Source organism: Meles meles, chromosome 12 (assembly GCF_922984935.1).
Source record: "Meles meles chromosome 12, mMelMel3.1 paternal haplotype, whole genome shotgun sequence".
Classification (NCBI taxonomy): Eukaryota; Metazoa; Chordata; class Mammalia; order Carnivora; family Mustelidae; genus Meles; species Meles meles.
In genome coordinates, this window is record NC_060077.1 from 78,155,011 (window position 1) to 78,174,095 (window position 19,085).

General features: G+C 45.0%; 1 protein-coding gene across 1 annotated transcript; it reads left to right on the plus strand.

The window, feature by feature from the left end:
- Positions 1-269: 269 nt before the first annotated feature.
- On the plus strand, positions 270-13,516 carry ST8SIA3 (ST8 alpha-N-acetyl-neuraminide alpha-2,8-sialyltransferase 3). Its single transcript, XM_046025719.1, has 4 exons — positions 270-795; positions 2,186-2,308; positions 4,781-5,338; positions 7,881-13,516. The coding sequence occupies exons 1-4, from the start codon at positions 617-619 to the stop codon at positions 8,161-8,163; spliced, it is 1,143 nt and encodes a 380-aa protein (XP_045881675.1). The 5' UTR covers positions 270-616; the 3' UTR covers positions 8,164-13,516.
- The last annotated feature ends 5,569 nt before the right edge of the window (positions 13,517-19,085 follow it).

Sequence of the window (19,085 nt, forward strand, 5' to 3'; positions counted from 1 at the left end):
GCAAACCTATCCTGTAATATATTTATAAAGTAATGAACGGTCCGTCGAGCCAAGTTTGGGCTTCTGTCTCGCCTCGGGCACCTCCTCGCGCGAACCCTCGCCCGGGAGCCTTCCAGCCTCGATACCCCTCCCTCTGCCACCCCTCTTCCCTCCTCCGTCTCTGCCCCTCCCCCCGCTTATTTGGGAGATTAGAGTTCATTAATTAAATCCTGTGCTTAGATCGAACTGTAACATTATTCCAATCACATTTATCTTACAGGCGGCGGAGGAGATGGCAGCCTCGCTGGAAACGCGCAGGGGAGCCTGAGCAGGCTGCCGGGGACGCACAGCGCGCTCCTTCGCCACGCCGCCGCGCAGACCCTCCATCTTCCTGCCCAGCCTCCTGGCCCGGCTCTGCCCTGCCTTGGGGGTCGGCTTCTCTCTAGGGCTCCTGCCTTTCCCCACCACCCCCCGCCCCGGGCCTCCGCGGCTCCCCTGCCGGGTCCCCCTCCCCCGCCACACACGCTGACACGCGCGCGCGAACACACACACACTCACACACTCTGACACGCCAGCGAGCTGCTGGCCGCTCAATGGACCGATTTCCCTGCTTCCCCTGATCCCAGCCCAGCCCGGGATGAGAAATTGCAAAATGGCCCGGGTCGCCAGTGTGCTGGGACTGGTCATGCTCAGCGTCGCCCTGCTGATTTTATCGCTCATCAGCTACGTGTCCCTGAAAAAGGAGAACATCTTCACCACTCCCAAGTACGCCAACCCAGGGGCGCCCCGAATGTACATGTTCCACGCGGGATTCCGGTGAGTGCGGGCCTCTATTTGAGCGCCCTCGGGTATCTGGCTTATGGGGGTGGTGGGTAAGAAGGGGTGTTTTGGCTTCTCCCAGACACTTTGGGCAAGATAATTGCGTGGTCCTTCCACTCCTCTCTCTGATTCTCCCTTCCCCCCTCTCCTTTATTTTTTTTTAACCCAAAGCCCCTAAAAGCCGTTGTCCTAATCGATGTGATTGCATTTCTCGTATTCTTCCTCGTCATCCCTTCCCCCATTTCAAAAATTGGGGGAGGGTTTAAGGAGAATGATGATGGAGGGAGAGGCAATGTGGGGGGCGCGTGGGAGGGGGCGCTGAACCCGGAGATGGACGTGCGTGAGGTGAGCGCCTACCCGGTGCAGCGTCCGCGGACTCCGCGGCCGGACTCCGGGCGGTCCAGGGCCGATTTAATGGCGCAGGCGCTGGATTCCCCTTGCGCTGTCCTCCCTCCTCTCCCCAACGCCCCACCCCATCAAATGATGCGCGGGTCTATTCTCCTGAAGCCCCTGGGGTATTTTACCTCGATCCTTTCCCCCTGCTGCCACCACCGCTTCCCGCCCCCGCCCCCCGCCCTTTCCGGGATTTCTGCAATTCCTCCGCCTTCTGCGGGAAGCGAGCCTCCTAAGGGCCGCCTACCCTCGCCCCTAGTCCAGTTCACCTCCGGGCGAAGGGTTGGACTGGGAAAGCGCACGGCTCAGCTTGGCGCAACTCATCGAGAATCGCTGCCTCTACCAGTGACCCTTAGGAGCTCTCCCAGGAGGACCTCCTGAGGGGCAGGTGTACTATCTGCAACCTGTGGCCCAAGCGGGCCAGAGGTGCGGAACCTAGAGAAGCCCCACCTGGGCTGAAGAGCGGAGCTGGCCTGCGGCCTCCAGGGGTCCCCAGCCAGGGGACAGGGAGTGAAGTCAGGCTGAGCTCGGGAAATAAGAGGTTAAGGCAGGAGCCCTCCCCAGTCTTCCCTCGGGTCTCCGGTTTCCTCTGCCCTTTCTCCAAAAATCAATTCGCCAGGACAGCCTGGGCGTCGCGGGTCGGACAGCTGAGGCGCGGCCGCTGTCCGCGGTGCTGACTCCCTGGTCCTCAGGGCGCACCGTTCTCCAGCAGTGCGCCGGGCTCCCGCCCCTGCTCTCGGCGAGACGGCCATTTTATGGTCTCTCCCGCACGCGGAGGGATGGACAATGGAGGCGGATTTCCCTAGTTTTCTTTTCCCCCCTGGGTGTGTGTGGGAGCGGAGAGTGGACCAAATGAGAGAGCCTCAGGCGGGATGGAACCAGTGCGTGTGCCAGGTGTCCCCCTCCAGCCCCCAGCCGCCTGGGCTTTAATGGCTACGTTGCTTCCCCCAGCTACGGCCAGCACGTTTGTCTGTGTACTCATGCTCCTCTCCAGGTCACAATTTGCGCTGAAGTTTCTAGATCCGTCATTTGTGCCCATTACGAATTCTCTGACCCACGAACTCCAAGAGAAACCTTCTAAGTGGACATTTAATCGGACAGCGTTTTTACATCAAAGGTAGGATAGGGGGAAACGATCCGAAAGGTGTTTTTGAATTCTGGAGTTCAAAAAACAAAACAAAACAAAATGATCCAACACAACAAAAATCTACCCCCACCCCGAGGTGTTATTTGCATTGTCTTCTTGGCCTGACTGCACAAAGGCAGGTTGGTAACCCTTTATTATGTATGTAGTGTCCCCTCATAAAAAGAAAACATCAAGAAGACCAACTGAATGTAAGAGAAAAAGATATTTCCAATATCCCCCCTAACCTGGCCTTAATTGCACGCAATAATTTATAGTTAACATGCACGGGTAATACTGCCAAAGCCATCTACTAAAAAATGTAAATTAATTAAAAATAAATTAAAAAGTTAATTGTCTCAAGACCACCCAACAATACATTTCAGTCTCCTTCTGAGAAAAAAAAATAAAAAATGAAATAAAATGGAATTGCCTCACCCTGAAATACACAGCAAATACTATAATCCATCCCTATCAATTACCAGTGAAAATCTTGGCCCAAATATATGCAGGTATCGAAGTTTGGTTTTGTTTTGGTTTCCCTATTTGTTTTGATTAAACATTTACAGGCTTTAACATATTGTAAAAGCTACCTAACATCATTTTTATAGGTTGTCTTGTAACAGCCTCATTTATACATGAGAGAGTTTATGTGTATGTATGTTATGGTGTGTGTGTGTGTGAGAGAGAGAGAGAGAGAGAGAGAGAGGTGGGGAAGAAGGATGAGATTTATTCAAATTTATTATGCTGAGTGATTTCTGGTCTCCTCTTCACAACCCCAGATAAGTCATTACGCCTTCCTTCTTGGTGGGATTATTATGCTGCTAAATGGAATGTGAGCCATCTAGTGATCTAGTGTATTCATTAGGGGTGTGAATACTTATTTTACAGATACTCATTTTACCACTCATTTATAGGGTTGTGTTTGGTCTTAGCATTTGTAGTTACCATACTCGTTTTTATTTTAAGCTAATGACAGAATTAAAACAAAGTCACTAGATATCTAAGGTGTCATGAAAATATGGTTTACTTGAAAAGCTGATATAGCCATGTGATTAGTATTAAAATTTTTAGAACTGTTTAATTAGAAATTACTCCATGGCAATGATTAATATGAAAACCAAAGAAGTGGCTTTCTTTTAAAATATTGGGGTTTTAGTCCAATATTAATTTTATAGACAACCCTGAAAACTTTAAAGATAGTACACATTTTACTTTCCCTAAAACATATTCCTAACTCAATAAAAAATTTCTTCCTACACTAGGCCCTGTGACCCAAATGACCAGTCAGAACAATATTTCCTTCTCAAAACCTCCTTCCTTTCAATCCACTTATTAGGTAGTCTTTACCCTTCCCAGTATCCTTTTAGATTTACTTTACCTTTATAATAGGCAAAGAATAGTTTGTAAAGACAACATAGGTAACTTTGGAAGTTTTAGATTAAAGCTTTCAGCTTACGTGGCTTTATACTTTGACAAACATGTAATTTTTAAAAAATAAAATTCCAGGTTAAGTGATGATACACACCTTTAGTTTCAATCCTGCTATTTTTTAGGGGAAAAAAAACCCACTGGAAATTTGCAGTGTGATTTCTTAGAATTAGTAGCAAAGTAACATGTTACTGGTCTCTCTTAAATATTTTAAATAGCTGAAACTTTAAGAGGAAATGCTTAATTTTACTTAAAGCTCAACATGAAAGCAACCTGAAACTAGTGCTAAGTATCACCCTTGCCTTGTTTATCCTCTATGCATATTCTCTATGCATACGTTTTCAGGGTTTACCATGGCCTTTTTTTCTAAGGATTAAGTTACTCCAACTAAATTGTGTTTCTATATAATCGAGTAGGAAACTGTTCTTGTTTCATTACTCAAAGGACCTTAATGAGATTATCATCTCACTTCTATTAAATATTCAGCTACACTCACTGATACTACCACTTCCATATTGTAATAATAGATAGTACTATAGTGATCATATCTATTTGGCTCTTATTTGGACACCAGCAATATTTGATATTCCTCGAACACTGCAGTCCCACAGAAAACAAGTAGTCCCTAGTTACAAACTCTAAGTCACTAATGTTTGTGCGTTAATGTGAGCTCTTTGGAGCCTGTGTAAATTGTCTCCCTGTATTTTCTGACACAGTTCGGCCTATGCCACACCCCCCCCCGATCAAATACACTTTTCATGTAGGACAGAAAACCACAGAATGGCAGCTAAAACTGTGAGTTAGAATATTTACAAGGATTAAAGGATTATATCCAGAACTTGACTGAGAAATTAGTACGACTGTACATTCTGAAGCAGTCCTTCCTCTAACAACCACAATTACTATGAATGTATAATCTTTCTTGGATACAATGTACTTACGATTCTTGTCTGAATGAAATGGCAGCATAAGACATAAGATGCAAAATCAATTCTTTTGAATGGGATGCATTTAATGAATTTCTTTTCATTTTAGGCAAGAAATTCTTCAGCATGTCGATGTAATAAAAAATTTTTCTTTGACCAAGAATAGTGTTCGGATCGGACAACTGATGCACTATGATTATTCCAGCCATAAATATGTTTTCTCTATTAGCAATAACTTCCGATCACTGCTTCCAGACGTGTCACCCATTGTGAATAAGCATTTTAATATTTGTGCTGTGGTTGGAAATAGTGGGATCCTGACAGGGAGCCGGTGTGGACAAGAAATAGATAAGTCAGATTTTGTTTTCCGTTGCAATTTCGCCCCTACGGAGGCTTTCCAAAGAGATGTTGGAAGGAAAACCAACCTTACCACCTTCAACCCCAGCATTCTGGAAAAATATTACAACAATCTTTTGACCATTCAGGACCGTAACAACTTTTTTCTCAGTTTAAAAAAGCTCGATGGGGCCATTCTTTGGATCCCTGCATTTTTCTTCCATACTTCAGCAACTGTTACCAGGACATTAGTTGACTTTTTTGTTGAACACAGAGGTCAGTTAAAGGTCCAATTGGCTTGGCCTGGAAATATAATGCAACATGTCAACAGGTGTGTATATTTTATTGCCCTTAAGTCTTACCCCACCAGATGGCAAATGAATATTGTAATCTCTTGGGGGTGGGAGGTATCCAATTAGTTACTTGTGGTTAGCTTAGCACTTTAGGGCAAACTCTTTCACTTTTGTAAAGAAAGAATGAATCATTCTAGGTAAGAAGTGCAATCTTCTACCCCCAGCTGGTAACAGAGTGCCAAATGGGGGATTGGTGTTTCATCAGCCTCCTCTCTCTATTCCCTGTCTCCCCCGCTTGGTGGTAGCCTAACAGGCAGTCATAGAAATCCCCCAAAATCAAGAATTTTCTTCAAATGGATGGCTAGGTCCCCACAATGTCAACGGCGAAATTAGGCAAACCAAGCAGCTTTCTAAAAAAGATGCAATTGACTTAAAATGCCTCTTTTTATTTAATATTTGGGAACTCTGTTGATGTCCAAGATTAGAAACCCACCTAGGTAGATCATAAATTGTATAATCGGCCTTTATCATTTGGCATTTCAGTGCCAAAACACGTGAATGGTATTTTATGAGCTTGTTGTTATCCCTTATAATTTGATAGAGAGATTGACCAGAAAGACAGTATTTTCATCTATTCTGATGAGTCTTAACTCTAGCTGTACACTAAAACACCTGGAGAACTTAAGAAAAAAAAACCAACACTGTTGCCTGGGCTCTAGTTCAAGGGATTCTAATGTAATTTATCTGGAGATGGGAGGGGAAGGGCCCAGGTACCCGTTTTTCTTAATAACTCCCCAGGTGATTCTAATATATAGTCAGAATTGGGAGCCACTCATCCAGGGCATTTTATAAAGCAAAATTAATTGTAAGATTCATTTTTCTTTAAACCATCTGGGGAAACTACCTCAATCCTAATATCCCCTATGTAAGTAGCCTCCATGTCCTAACATACTGTCCATATCATCCTACAAGTTAAAGTGGGTTCTGGGAGGACTGGCAGCCAGGGAATTCAAAGACTTTTGTCCCCATCCTGTAGTCCTCTAAGACCTCCCAAATGTAAGATCTGTTTAGTTGACCTCTCACAGAAGGACGAATCATCATCTAATAAAGTGGTATGTATCTAACAGGTAGGGTTAGGACCATAATGTGCAGCCCAAACTGGAATTTTGTCTTTGAGAGGAAGAAGGTGCTATTAATAATTACAACAGGATAACAAACATAATTTGGGGCTATCCTAACTTCCTGGGATGTATGGTCATCTTTTTGAGAAGTAATATAGCCCAACTCCTAAGTTTAAAGATGAGTTAACTGAGATACGAAGAAAAGGAGTTATCTACAACAGGTCACTGCCCAAAATGGGCAAAAGCAGAATTTGAAGCCAGGCTTCCTGCTAACCTATCCTCCTGTGGTCTTTTGACCTCCTCATTTTGCTCCCCTCTTGCTGTAGTTAAGTTCAACCATACCAAAAGAATCATCAGAAGTCATTCTCACTCCTTAGGTAAGAAGATTGAGACTTAACTTCTAAATTTCAACTGGAATGGGGAATGATCTATGTGTGAAGCTTTTCAGTAGTAAAGAAGGAACTACACGTGCTTAGAAACTTCAGGAAATGGGCCTGATGTGGCCTACCCTGCCCCCAGCTTTCCCAAGGGGCTGTGGAGTTAGCCGTAATGCTTCACAGCCACTCAGACTTGAACCAAACACATTGGTTCACTGAAAACTCAAAGGAGATACAGTCCGTAGAAACCTGATTCATGAATAGTTTCATTTTGCTGCATAGTCAGTGATACACACACACACACACACACACACACACACACACACTGCGGTCTCACATATGAGGTGGTATAGGCAGGAAGCTTCAAACTCCTGTCTAAATATGGAAGGAAAAAGAGTCATAATTTAGCACTTTTTTTAAAATTCAGAAAGGGTTTAAATACTTTTCTTAGGCCCTGCCATGCTAAAGGAGGACTCAGGACCACCTAGTTAGACAACAACGGAACAGGGAACCTGACTTTTTATAAGAAGGTACAGAAAAATAAGTCCCCACACTCTCTCTAGACCAAAGAAGAAGGATTTAATCTCTAGATTTGGGGAAGAAAGTGACACAGGAGGGGTCCTTAGATTAAACAATCTCCTCCCCACTTCCAAGGGCCCTTTGTGTATGAGAAGCAAAGTCATTCATTCTCAGTGCTAGCCTTCTGAGCTGTCACCACTGAGGCAGAACCACCGCTCCTGAGGACAGCCGGGAAGGGCTGGCATGGAACATGAACGGCCTATATGGCCACAGAGAAGCCTGTGCTCAGGAGGCTCCGAGGCCTGGTTTAACGCTCAGCTACCGCCCTCTTGAAATTCTCAGTGGTTTGCCCTGGGTCTCACGAATTATGTAGCCAGTCCTGCCCCGAGTTGTTCTGTGGTCTAAAAGACAGATTCAAGGCCGGACTATTTCTGGGGGAGGAGAAAAAGGCAAGGACTATTTAAGTTCCATATACAAATCCACCTCCCAGCCCAGTCACGGTGACCTTCTCAGAGTGGAACCAGCACTGGCCTCTGAAACCACATGTACTTATTATTCCACAGGTACTGGAAAAACAAACATTTGTCACCCAAACGGCTGAGCACAGGCATTCTTATGTACACCCTGGCATCAGCAATATGTGAAGAGATCCACTTGTATGGATTTTGGCCTTTTGGATTTGACCCCAACACAAGGGAAGATCTTCCATACCATTACTATGACAAAAAAGGAACCAAATTTACCACCAAGTGGCAGGAGTCCCACCAGCTGCCTGCCGAGTTCCAGCTGCTGTACCGAATGCATGGGGAGGGGCTCACCAAGCTGACTCTGTCACACTGTGCCTAAGACTCGGAACAGAAAGTGCCAAACGGCCATTTAAAAAGTGCCCCAAATCAAATGGAATAGTCTTCAGAATAGAACCCTAGAGATTTCCTTATAAAGATTGTCTGCCATTGAAAAGGAAAGATGTCGTCTCTCCCTCCTTTTGCACTGACTGCTCTTTTAAGGGTCTTGGCAAGACAAACGAGTTGAAGCCACATGATTGAAACTTGATTGATAAAGGGAATGTTGCATTTGAAACTATGCTGCTAATGAAACGGTTTGAAGTGTTTTCGTGTTTGTATTTTGATAATAAATGGCCTCCCGTTTTTTATGAGGATGAGAGCTGTAGTTCCCGCAGCTTTGAGATATGGTCCTCATAGTTTGGGCAGGATTTCAGTTTTGCCTGGGTGGGATCCGACTCTTCAAAATGGAAACAAACAAACAAAAGCTCATCTCTCACTCTCTCTTTCTCACTGTTGTTCTCCATCTCTTTCCCTACAACCCCCCCACCTGCCCCACCACTGTGGAGTTTAATAATTTGCTAGGAATCCTATTAAATTAGCTTTGCCTGTATGTGTTGCATCTGTACTTGTTTGATGTGTTCAAAGCTCTGGGTAACTTTGATGTTTCATGACCGACTGACGAAATCATGATGGATCCCCTTAGGATGACTTTGATAAGATATGCCTCTTACGAAGTTCTCACTGGCCTGCGCATCATTCCACCACAGAGCGGTCCCTCCGTGGTGAGTGTCATAGAAAGTTTTGCATCCTTCCCTATCATAAAGAAAATTCATGTCGTGCGTGGCATTGCGTCTCTTGACATGAGTGCCGTTACGGCAAATCATTCTATCGCCACATCTGCAAGAGCATTCCAGCCTGAATCTGGTGCCTCCCAGAGTCTCAGCCCAAGCACTGGGCCGGGAATTCTCTCAGAACATAGAGGCAATGAGTCAGCTTAAGAGCCTGGAACACATAGAGGAAAAGGAAGAACGCTGAGAAGTTGTTACGGAGTCCCCGTGTACCCTAAAGCCTTGTAAGCCTGGTGCCCATTCAGAGTCTTTGAAATGCAGGAGGGTTAGAACAGAATAGAAGATTCAAAGTTGACCAGGACAGGCCCCATGCGAATGGGTTGACGTGAGGTCACGCTCAGCATCCTTGTGTCCACCAGCACCTCTCAGAACCATTTGTTCCCTGCAAGACACTTGTAGACTGTGGCTACTCCCTTTTCCCACTGGAATCTGTATGTCTAAATCTATATATCTAAAAATTAAGCATTTCATAAGGAAAAAACCATTGGGTAATAGGAAGATTTGATACAAAATAACCCTCGGAATTTGAGCTGTCTAGCCCTGGCATGAAGGAGTTAGTTGGCCATTTTCTTTTTTTATTATATCCGCACCAGAAGTAGAAATCACATCACTTCCATCCCTGGCTTTTCACTGAGCAGCACTTTGTTGTTCCAGTTCAGCCCAAAGTCTGGCCAAGTTGACGTTAAATTTTAATAAGAGTTTCTTTCTTCTTTCCAAATGCCCGTCAGGCACATTTGTAATACAGCTGGGTGGGGTAGCTTGTTCTTTTCCAGAAATCTCATCCTAGATTGCTTGTAATGTTACAAACACTGTCTGAAATAATTGCGTAGTTCTGTCGTCGGCGCACTGTCCCTCTTTGGGAAGGTATCATCATGCCCAAAGTTAAACCGCATACAGTAAGAAAAGACATCATTCTTGGGCTCCTCTGCCTCCTGGTCCGAAAGGGGAGCTGTCTTGTTCTCATGTTTTTCAGAAAGCTCATCAGAGCAGCTCCCATTGGTCCAGATGGTAACTAGAGAAAGAAAAACTGTACAGGTTCGAATGTGTTACCAATCGGGACACACCTTAAAATGTTGTATGAATGGCGATCCAAATAGACAGGAAAAAGAGGAATGGAGGTTTCAAAATGGGAAACACTAACACAGCTCAATACCTGAAATAGTTGGAAGAGGAGACAGTAAAAAACGTTTTTAAATTCACTGGTATCATTGGATGGGCATCAGAAACCCCCCCCCCCCCCCATGCTTGTTCCCTGTCACTGTGAAGAGGACAGGACTCGCGAGCCCGTGCTGTGCTCTGTTCGGGTCACTGCAAGATTGATAACCGACAGTGTGTTCGGTTGGCTCTTCCTAAGCACTTAGTTCATTTGGTTACAGCTAAGTGATATAAATGCCAGTGTTACATGGGCCAGATCCTGGCTCTAGAGTTTTAATCCCAATGTGCCCATTAGATTTCCCTAAATATAAATATGTAGACACGTTGAACCAGGCAGATTGAAGGAGCAAAAGACCAGAATCCCTAAGAACAGCTTATTGTACTTTTAAAGTAGACCTCATCATAATGCCATTTTTGGTTTGGAATATTTTGGGGGGGGGGGGCAGGGTTGTTTGTTTTTTGTTTGTTTTTGTTTTTTTGGTTTTGGGTTTTTTTTTGTCTTTTCAAGTTCAGGAAGATGTTTAACATCTCACGCTGCTCTTGGCTCCGTCTTACATCAGAGTGAGAGGACTTTTCCATCTTCCAACATCATTTCATCTGTCGCTTTCACAAGAACTCAGAATACTGAGGAAACAGGCTGGTTTCCCAGAACCAGAGGGCTTAGAGATCAGGCTTATCCTGTTTCCAGGCACGACTTTCTGGAACTGATCCAAAAGACCACCCTTCCCTTTTCTTCAAAGATCTCTGAAGAAAGCCTTGGGCCATGCCATAGTGGTTAACCACAATTCTCATACCTTATAAATTCTTTCTGCACAGCCTATATCCCTCCTATTGCAAAAATTAGACCCCGAGTGTGGGTAAAGCATCTAGCCCAGTTTTCAGCATGTAGTAAGCACTCAATATATGGCAGCTTTTACTGTTGTTTCTTTTGTTCGTTGTACTCTTGACCTATAACTCCAGCACAGAGAAAGAGCCTCTAGCTGATCATAGGCCCTCTCTTCTTGTTTTTAAAAAACTGTTTCAAAGATCAAACCTATGTAACCACTGTCGCCACTGAAAGAGTTGGTGGGTCCCCTGAGTCCTGATTGGAAAGGCGGTGGTATAAGTAACCAGAACTCTGGGGCTGTGTGGTTAAGAGCAGTGAAGCGGGCAGACAGGACTATTAAGTCCCCCCCCCCCCCCCCACCGATTCAACCCAGATACAGACCCCTGGCTTGTGTATTGCCCTTGCTTTATTTGTTCTAGGCTAAGTGCATCCTTTTGTCTGGGATCCTCACAGTAGAATTCACCCTCAGCTCTTGCAATAAATTTTACCATAGAACCCTCAAGGCCATGTATGCTTGATACCAACACAAATGACCATGTCAGTGGTGGAGGAGAAAAAAGCCCACATTTCATGACCAGCTTAATGCCAGTCCCTCAACCAGTTTTCATTGGTTGTTCTGAGAGTCATGTGCAGACATTTAAACCAGGGGATAGAGAGCTAAAATGAGATACCAAGAATTCCTCCCACACCCAGATATCTTCCCCATATTTGATGATTAAAACAGTTACAGTTCTGCCTTTGCTTCTGCGTGTCAAGTGTCCTTGACCATTGAAAAGTGCTGTGTGTTTAGTAGTGTTGTGTGCCTAGCAGTGCTGACTGTGACTGCTGTACCATTTGCCTGTGACCTTGATGTCGGGCATGTGACCGTGGGGCTGCCAGCCAGGACATGCAAGGGGAGAGGTTCCTTGACCTCCTTGTGCCCAGGCCTCTAGTTATCCACGAATGTGAGTGCCATGATTAACCTAATTTGGTGGGGAAGTTAGAGAAGGGAAGAGCTTTTTTTCTGACTTTGAGCTAAGCAGTAGTTATTAGGAACTCTAAGACACAAAGAAAGCTTAACCTGGTTCAGAGATGGAATTGTAGAACCATAGGATATGGGAAGTCAAGGAGCCTTTCAGCTTCTCTAGTCCTAAGCTACGATGCTACAAAGGAGATATGGAGAAATAGGGAGGCTAAGTGATTGTCCCAAGATTGCACAGACTATCAGTAGAAAAAGTGTGACTCTTCGTCTCCTCCATATCAGTATTAAATGAAGGTGGGCCCAAAAAGAATGTATTATAGTCTGGGGTCCTCATGGTACAGAAAATAAGTCAGACTGTAAAGGAGGAAAATGTATTCTCTTCTTCCCACCCCGGGAAAAAAGTATTTATTTGTCAATGTAAAGCAGTATTTATTTGTTGCCTAGGCATACAACAGCCCACTGGTATTCACCTACATTCTCCCCTGAAATGAGAGAAAACTCCCTTGGTCGATCATGATTCTGGTAAATCACAATTTAGTTATTAGCAGTTCATATTTGACGGCTGGAAGCTTATCCAGTAATTCAGTGTTCACCATATCAAACCTTGTCTTAGCAATATGGATGTATAATTTGAAGCTGAATACCAACAGTCATGTACTTCTTTTTAAAATTTTTATTCAGCTTATTTAAGCTGGAAAACACCCCCAAACAGATCACTTGTTGCATCGTTCCATGTGTATTATTTTCAGGGGGGGCCTGTTGAGATCAGGAATACATTCTGTCAGTGCTTTCCACGTTGTAATTTCAACAGCAGATTTTGCACTATTGCGTTAGTTCAATATGCTAAGAAGATGTGCAAATAATAGTGAATGACACTGAGCTGGGTCTTCATGTGCGAAATAACAGACCAAGCAGTTTTCTGTATAAACCTGGATCCTTAAGTCCTTTTCCTCTGATTGTTTAAATGTGCCAGGCTCAAGTATCTGTTCCGCCTCTACTTTTCCCTGAATACGCAGAACTGTACTTTTGCTTACGAAGATTGTTGGGACTGTGTGTATGTGGCTGAAAACCCCAGATGGAGCATCACAGGTGCCAGAGACTTAAAGCCCCTGGGCCACCTACCTGACCTATCTGGGCTCTGTGGCCCAATTAATCAAGGCCACGGGTGAATTGACACCAAGGACCAGAATGACTAAATACGCCTCTCTTGCTCTGATTGCTTTGCCACATAGACATAACATTGGAAATGGGAGACATTTTAGAATGTCATTATTGTATTACACAGTATTTCCTAAAATTTGTTTTTATTGTGTTGACTTATTATTGAAGATATGTATTTTAATAGATGTTTTTATCCTCAATGAAGCCCATTCTCATGTTGTTAATTACAGTGGAATCACAGTGAAGAGCCTGTCACAGAGAAGCTGACTCCAACCTGAGATTATGGGTTTATGGGGTTAGGACCTGGATTATGCAGCTGATCCACCAGCAAACAAAGCTGTAGGACACGACGAGCTCTTTAAAACACAATTCTGGCACCACACCCCAGACCTTTGACTCAGAATGTCCTGGGATAAGCTAAGCTTACAAAGATTCCCAGGAGATTCTGACGTCGCCAGCATTTGGAAACAAATAATATATAGCGAAATCATATAGACCGTTTTGACCAGAGTAGCTGAATGCTTATCACTCCTCAGGCAATTAGTATCACATCTGTTCCTTGAAGTTATCATAATACACAGCGATACAGATGCAGTCTTAGTGACTCAACTATTCAACTGTTTTGGCTGAATTGACCTGTCGCTAATTTGTAAGCAAATAGTAACTGGTTAATTTAGTCAGAATTGATACACGCCTGAAGACAGCTGGAGTGAGGGACATAGCTTTAATATACTTTTGATATTTCAGATGAAGAGGCAGATCTCAGGTCGTTCATCTCTACAAATGGATAGACTGAGAAACAGGGACGTTAAATAATTCATTCAGATTCTACTTGGATGTCATTCCCAGAGCCTAAACTATTCCTGAAGGGGTCTGATTTCTCAACCGACAGGTAATGCCCCAAATGCAAAGATCCTCAGGTCACAACAAAACCAATCAAAAAAAGGAAATGCAAGAAGTTAAAATTCTAAGACCAACTGAGTATGAAATTCCAGGAGCAACTGAGCTAGCGATCCCTGGCTGCCCTGGGCCAGCCTCTGCTGGATAAGGTGCCACCGTGCTAATGAAGCTTTGATCAGGCTCCTTTTGCCAGCTGTTCACATGCAAAACCTTCAAATTATACATCATCAGAGATGCTAAAGGGCGCCTTTGATTTTCTTTCTGGAGGACTCAGACGATCGTAGCTCTTCAGAGTGCTGCTAAACACGTAACGGCTGGCTCTGGAGAAGGGGGAGCCCTGACCTATAGCACCGGCCGATCCCCATGGTACCAATACTCTCAACGTTGACAGTTTCAAGCTACTAACTTGCCGTTAACCAGGTGAACATGGAACAACACGTTTTCAGGAGCCACTAGGAGCTGGCTCGAGCCCGGGACTGCCTGAGCATCTTCTGAGTCAGAAAGAACCAAACAGGAGAGGCTAGAAGCAGCTTTGGAGAAACTCCCAAGTGCCCCCTCTCCGCAAGGAGGCATTTCTACTTCGGTTAAATCTACTACTTTTTAGTATACAATTGGGTCCTTGAGGCTAAGGACTCTAAGATGTGCAAAATATTTCCTAGCCACGTGACTCTTAAGAACCTCTCAACAGACCACTCCGTCCTTTGGGTGAGCTACCAGGTAAACGTTCTTTAATTTAACTGCCAGTTCCAACCATGTTTGGCTGATCTTTCTGTATATCCTATAGCCCATTGCCTGTTTCCCCAAATCTCTCATGTTCCCGGTTCACTTGCTCCTCATTCTCTGACACAGCACCCAGAAATCAGTGCCTGCACAGGAACAGGGGAAGAACAGACAACCATCCAGTAGTTTCAACTGGCCCCACCACACCTGCAGAGGCTCCATGATTCAAAGGTCTCTGCCCCACTAAGGGACATCTGCTAAGCCTCATGCCCAAGGCTTGGGTAGGCACTCGGCTGGGGTTTTTTGCCCACAAAAGGTTTCTAATGGGATAAAGACCGGAAATAAGAACACCAAGGGGTAAACTTTGTAGAGGGAGCCATTAGGTGACACCTTGCCCTTAGCTATGCTAGGGTAAGGCTGGACCCCGGGAAAAACTACCAACAAACGTTTGGCCACTGACGTTCCCTGGGCATGGAGCAGTAGTACTACAACTTCCCTTCTTCTTCCCACTGGCTCTAAGTGAATGCCCTACTTAACAGAGTGTTTAGAAATCAGACACTCTGGTGAGCCACAGAACAAGCTTTGTTTGCAAATGAAAGGTTTTTCTGATGGAAACCATTCTTAGGTAGATTTGATTTAATCCTTTGGAAGACAACACTGGAAAAAGAATGGATTTAATTCCTTAAACATCATAAGTGGACATGGGCTTTTATTCTGTATGTAGTAAATCAAAACTAGATCATAACAGAGAAAATCTACTTTCCTTACTATAGTAAAATATCCTTCAGGGTCTGTAAGGCATTTCTAGACTACAGATGTTTGAAACTCAACTTGAACATTGTCTATCTTGTGTTTAAAAGGCCGGGCTATCCCTCTGTTTTCTGCACTCTTTAACGGTCTTTGAAACGAGTTTGCCTCTTTATACTGAATAAGCTACATTTTGTTTTAAATAAATCAGGTACCCGCTCAGAGGTTTTTCTGTATTCAACAAATTGCATGTAGCCTCGGCACAAAATATACCTTCATTCCCTGGTTTTTTGTGGACGCCAAAGAGATAAGTCCATAGCTACAAGCAGAAGGGACTTGACAGTAGGCCCCATTTTATTATGAACAAATTCACAGCAAAACCAGCCTTGAGCAACCAGTCACTCCCACAATATTTTTAGCTAAGGAGGTAGGTTAGAAAAATTGGTAGATGAGATGTGATGAGGAGAGAGGTTTGATCAATGTGCAGACGTGGAATAAAGTCACTGAAGTACTTACAAAAAGGAAAGGGGAGGTTTCCCTCTGAAATCTGGAACCTAGATCATTTTGCAAGGTTTAGAATAATTGGTCTCCATGTCAAAAGACCCTTTAACCACATTTCAAAATCCAAATCTAAGCCCTTATTATGCAAAAAGCAGCCTTACAGCCAAGAGCCCTGGGAGGGGTTTATTGATGATTTGAGATCCAACCACCAAGCATCAGCAATTAGTGCTGAAATCCTCCCAGGACACAGAACAAAAATACTGAACGATCACCATGCAGCCTCGTATGCTCACTGAGGAGAGCCAACTACGCGCAGAGCAGAACGTCCCAGCTCTAGACATTATCTCAGGTTTAGATTCCACATCAACATCTTCAACATGGTGATGAGACCGCTGAGGTCCAGAAGGTAGGAAATGATTTACCCGCCCAGCTAGTTAACTGCAGTTAGAGTTCTGGGTCCCCCAACCGCTGACTCTACTCAAGCACACCATGCTGCCTCCGTTCTTTAGACAGGGAAGCTGACAGTCCATTGTAAAGCGTAAATCAGAGATCAAGACAAAGAATGTTTGTGATACCTTCTCTCAATTGACCTACTTGGTTTCACCACTTCATTTCAGCATCCTTTTAAAGAATGTTATACCAAGGTAGAAGGAGGAACAAAGCTCTTTTCAGAATGATGATGAAACCAAAAGGTGGGAGAAGAGTGAATGTAAGTTACTGAAGAAATGAGCAAGAAGCATGCGTCAGGGAAAAGAAATGCTTCTTACATTGTCACAACCCTAACCCTCCCCTCACACACTTGATGCATTTATTTTGGAAAATGCCGTTTTACGGCAAGAGACTTGAAGAGTTCGCTCCTTCTCAACTACATCAGAAGCACCCTTGCTCTTGGGGAGAAGCTGCGGCCCTTCGGATCAGACCCCCTCCCCTGGGACGGGCAGCCTCAGCCGTCCTGAGAAACAAGGTGCAGACGGACGGGGCCATGGAGACCCGAAAGGAGCCAGCGCTGCTGGACTGAGGAACATGTAAATAGCTTCCGCCTTCTTGGTAAACAAGGATAACCGTCTTTCTTTTGTAGAGGTAATCGTGTGTACCTTGTGACTGTAGTGTGTGAAGAAAAACGCAGTGATCTGCTTCGACGGCTCCCCAGATGTACCTGTTCCGTGTGAATATGCCTGCCTCGTTGCCTCATGTGCCAAACACAGTACTGAATGCGTTGTTTTTGAATAAACTCTCCTACTGTGCATTGGAAACACGGCTGGGTGTCTCTGTCCCATCTGGGAGACCCTCCCACCCCCACACGAACACGCTCCATCCAATGCAAAGGTTAAGCGTCCCTCCTTTTGTTCAGTCCCTGTGTTTTGAGAAGTTCTCCTCGGAGACGTGGACCACTTCAGGAAGGCTGGGTTTGGCTGCCTTTAGCCATGAAGGAGAAGCAAATAGTAAAAGCGCCCCCACACACCATCCTTCCATAGGTCCTTGATGGAAGGCCTTCGACATTATTAATGATAGTACATTCGTCTTGAGTGTACAGTCACACACGCCACTTAAGTTCATCAAGAGTCAGGTGGGAGGGACACCGAGGGAGTTGGTCCCTGTCGTACAGACGGTGGTGGAGTTAAGTTGGGCTGCAGCCTGATGCCAGTCCGGCGCTCTCTCCTGCCTCTTCACCCCTTCCAGGCTCTCTTCAGGCCACCTTCCCACAGAGCCTTCCCTCAATGTCCCTATCAGCCTCCATCCCTTTACATGGTTTTATTTTTCTTCATAGGATTTTCTTTCCTTGGGTTTTTCCCTAAGATTTTGTTTATTTTAGAGAGAGAGAGAGAGAGAGCGCACGTGCGCATGCGTGAGCAGGGGGAGGAGCAGAGGGAGAGAGGGAGGGAGGGAATCTCCAGCAGACTGCAGGATGAGCAAAGAGCCTGACTCAGGGCTCAATCCCACGACCCGGAGATCGTGACCTGAGCCAAAACCAAGAGCAGATGCTCAACCAACTGAGCGACCTAGGAGCCCCAGCATTCTCTTCCCTTGTTTGAAATGACAGTATTGAATTACTCCATTGTCTGCATCTCCCGCTTATTTTTTTTTAAGATTTTATTTATTTATTTGACAGACAGAGGTCACAAGTAGGCAGAGAGGCAGGCAGAGAGAGAGGAGGAAGCAGGCTCCCTGCTGAGCAGAGAGCCCAATGTGGGGCTCGAACCCAGGATGCTGGCTGGGATCATGACCTGAGCCGAAGGCAGAGGCTTTAACCCACTGAGCCACCCAGGCACCCCTGCATCTCCCTTAAGCTCTACCTTCTACAAAGTACGTAACTTTGCTTGTCTTAATCACACCCTGTTCCCAGTGCCGATAACAGTACTGGAAGCTGAGCAGGCTATCACTTCATCTCTGTTGGATGGATGCATGGATGGATGGACGGAGGGATGGATACACCAGAGTCTATGTGTCACTTCTCTTTTTCATCTCCCTTCCCATCTTGATGCCTACACCACAGACACCAAAAGTCCTCACTCTGTTCTGACCGAGCTGCCTCAATACCATGAACGTTATGTGTTGACTGAATGAATGCATCGTCCTAGGAACGGTTTTTCTCAACATCCCTGCTCTGACATCAAGAATGTCCCAGCATATTCATGCATCAAAGTGCGTCCTGTTCTTGTACTTGGTTGATTATAATTTCAAGCAAAACAAGAAATCACATAAGGTAAAAATATCACATTAGTAGGAAGACCCTGCCTTTAGGAAACAGGGTCCCATCTGGAAGAGCCAGCTGTAACGCTCTTTAATTCACACCAAAAGCTCTTGTTGGTCACTATGTACAACACGGGGGGGACAGGAACAGGATACAACATCACAGTGCCTATCCTGAAGGAACTTCCAGTTCAACACATTATAAGAGAATATCTTTCATCCTGGGCAGTGCCAGGGAATGTTGGGATGCAGGTAAGGGACATAGAAAGGGGCAGACAGAAAAAAGAATGGCCCCATTAGGGGCACCTGGTTGTCTCAGTGGGTTAAAGCCTCTGCCTTCAGCTCAGGTCATGATCCCAGGGTCCTGGGATCAAGCCCCATGTCCGGCTCTCTGCTCAGCAGGGACCCTGCTTCCCCCCACCCCCCGCCTGCCTCCCTGGCTACTTGTGATCTCTGTCAAATAAATGAATAAA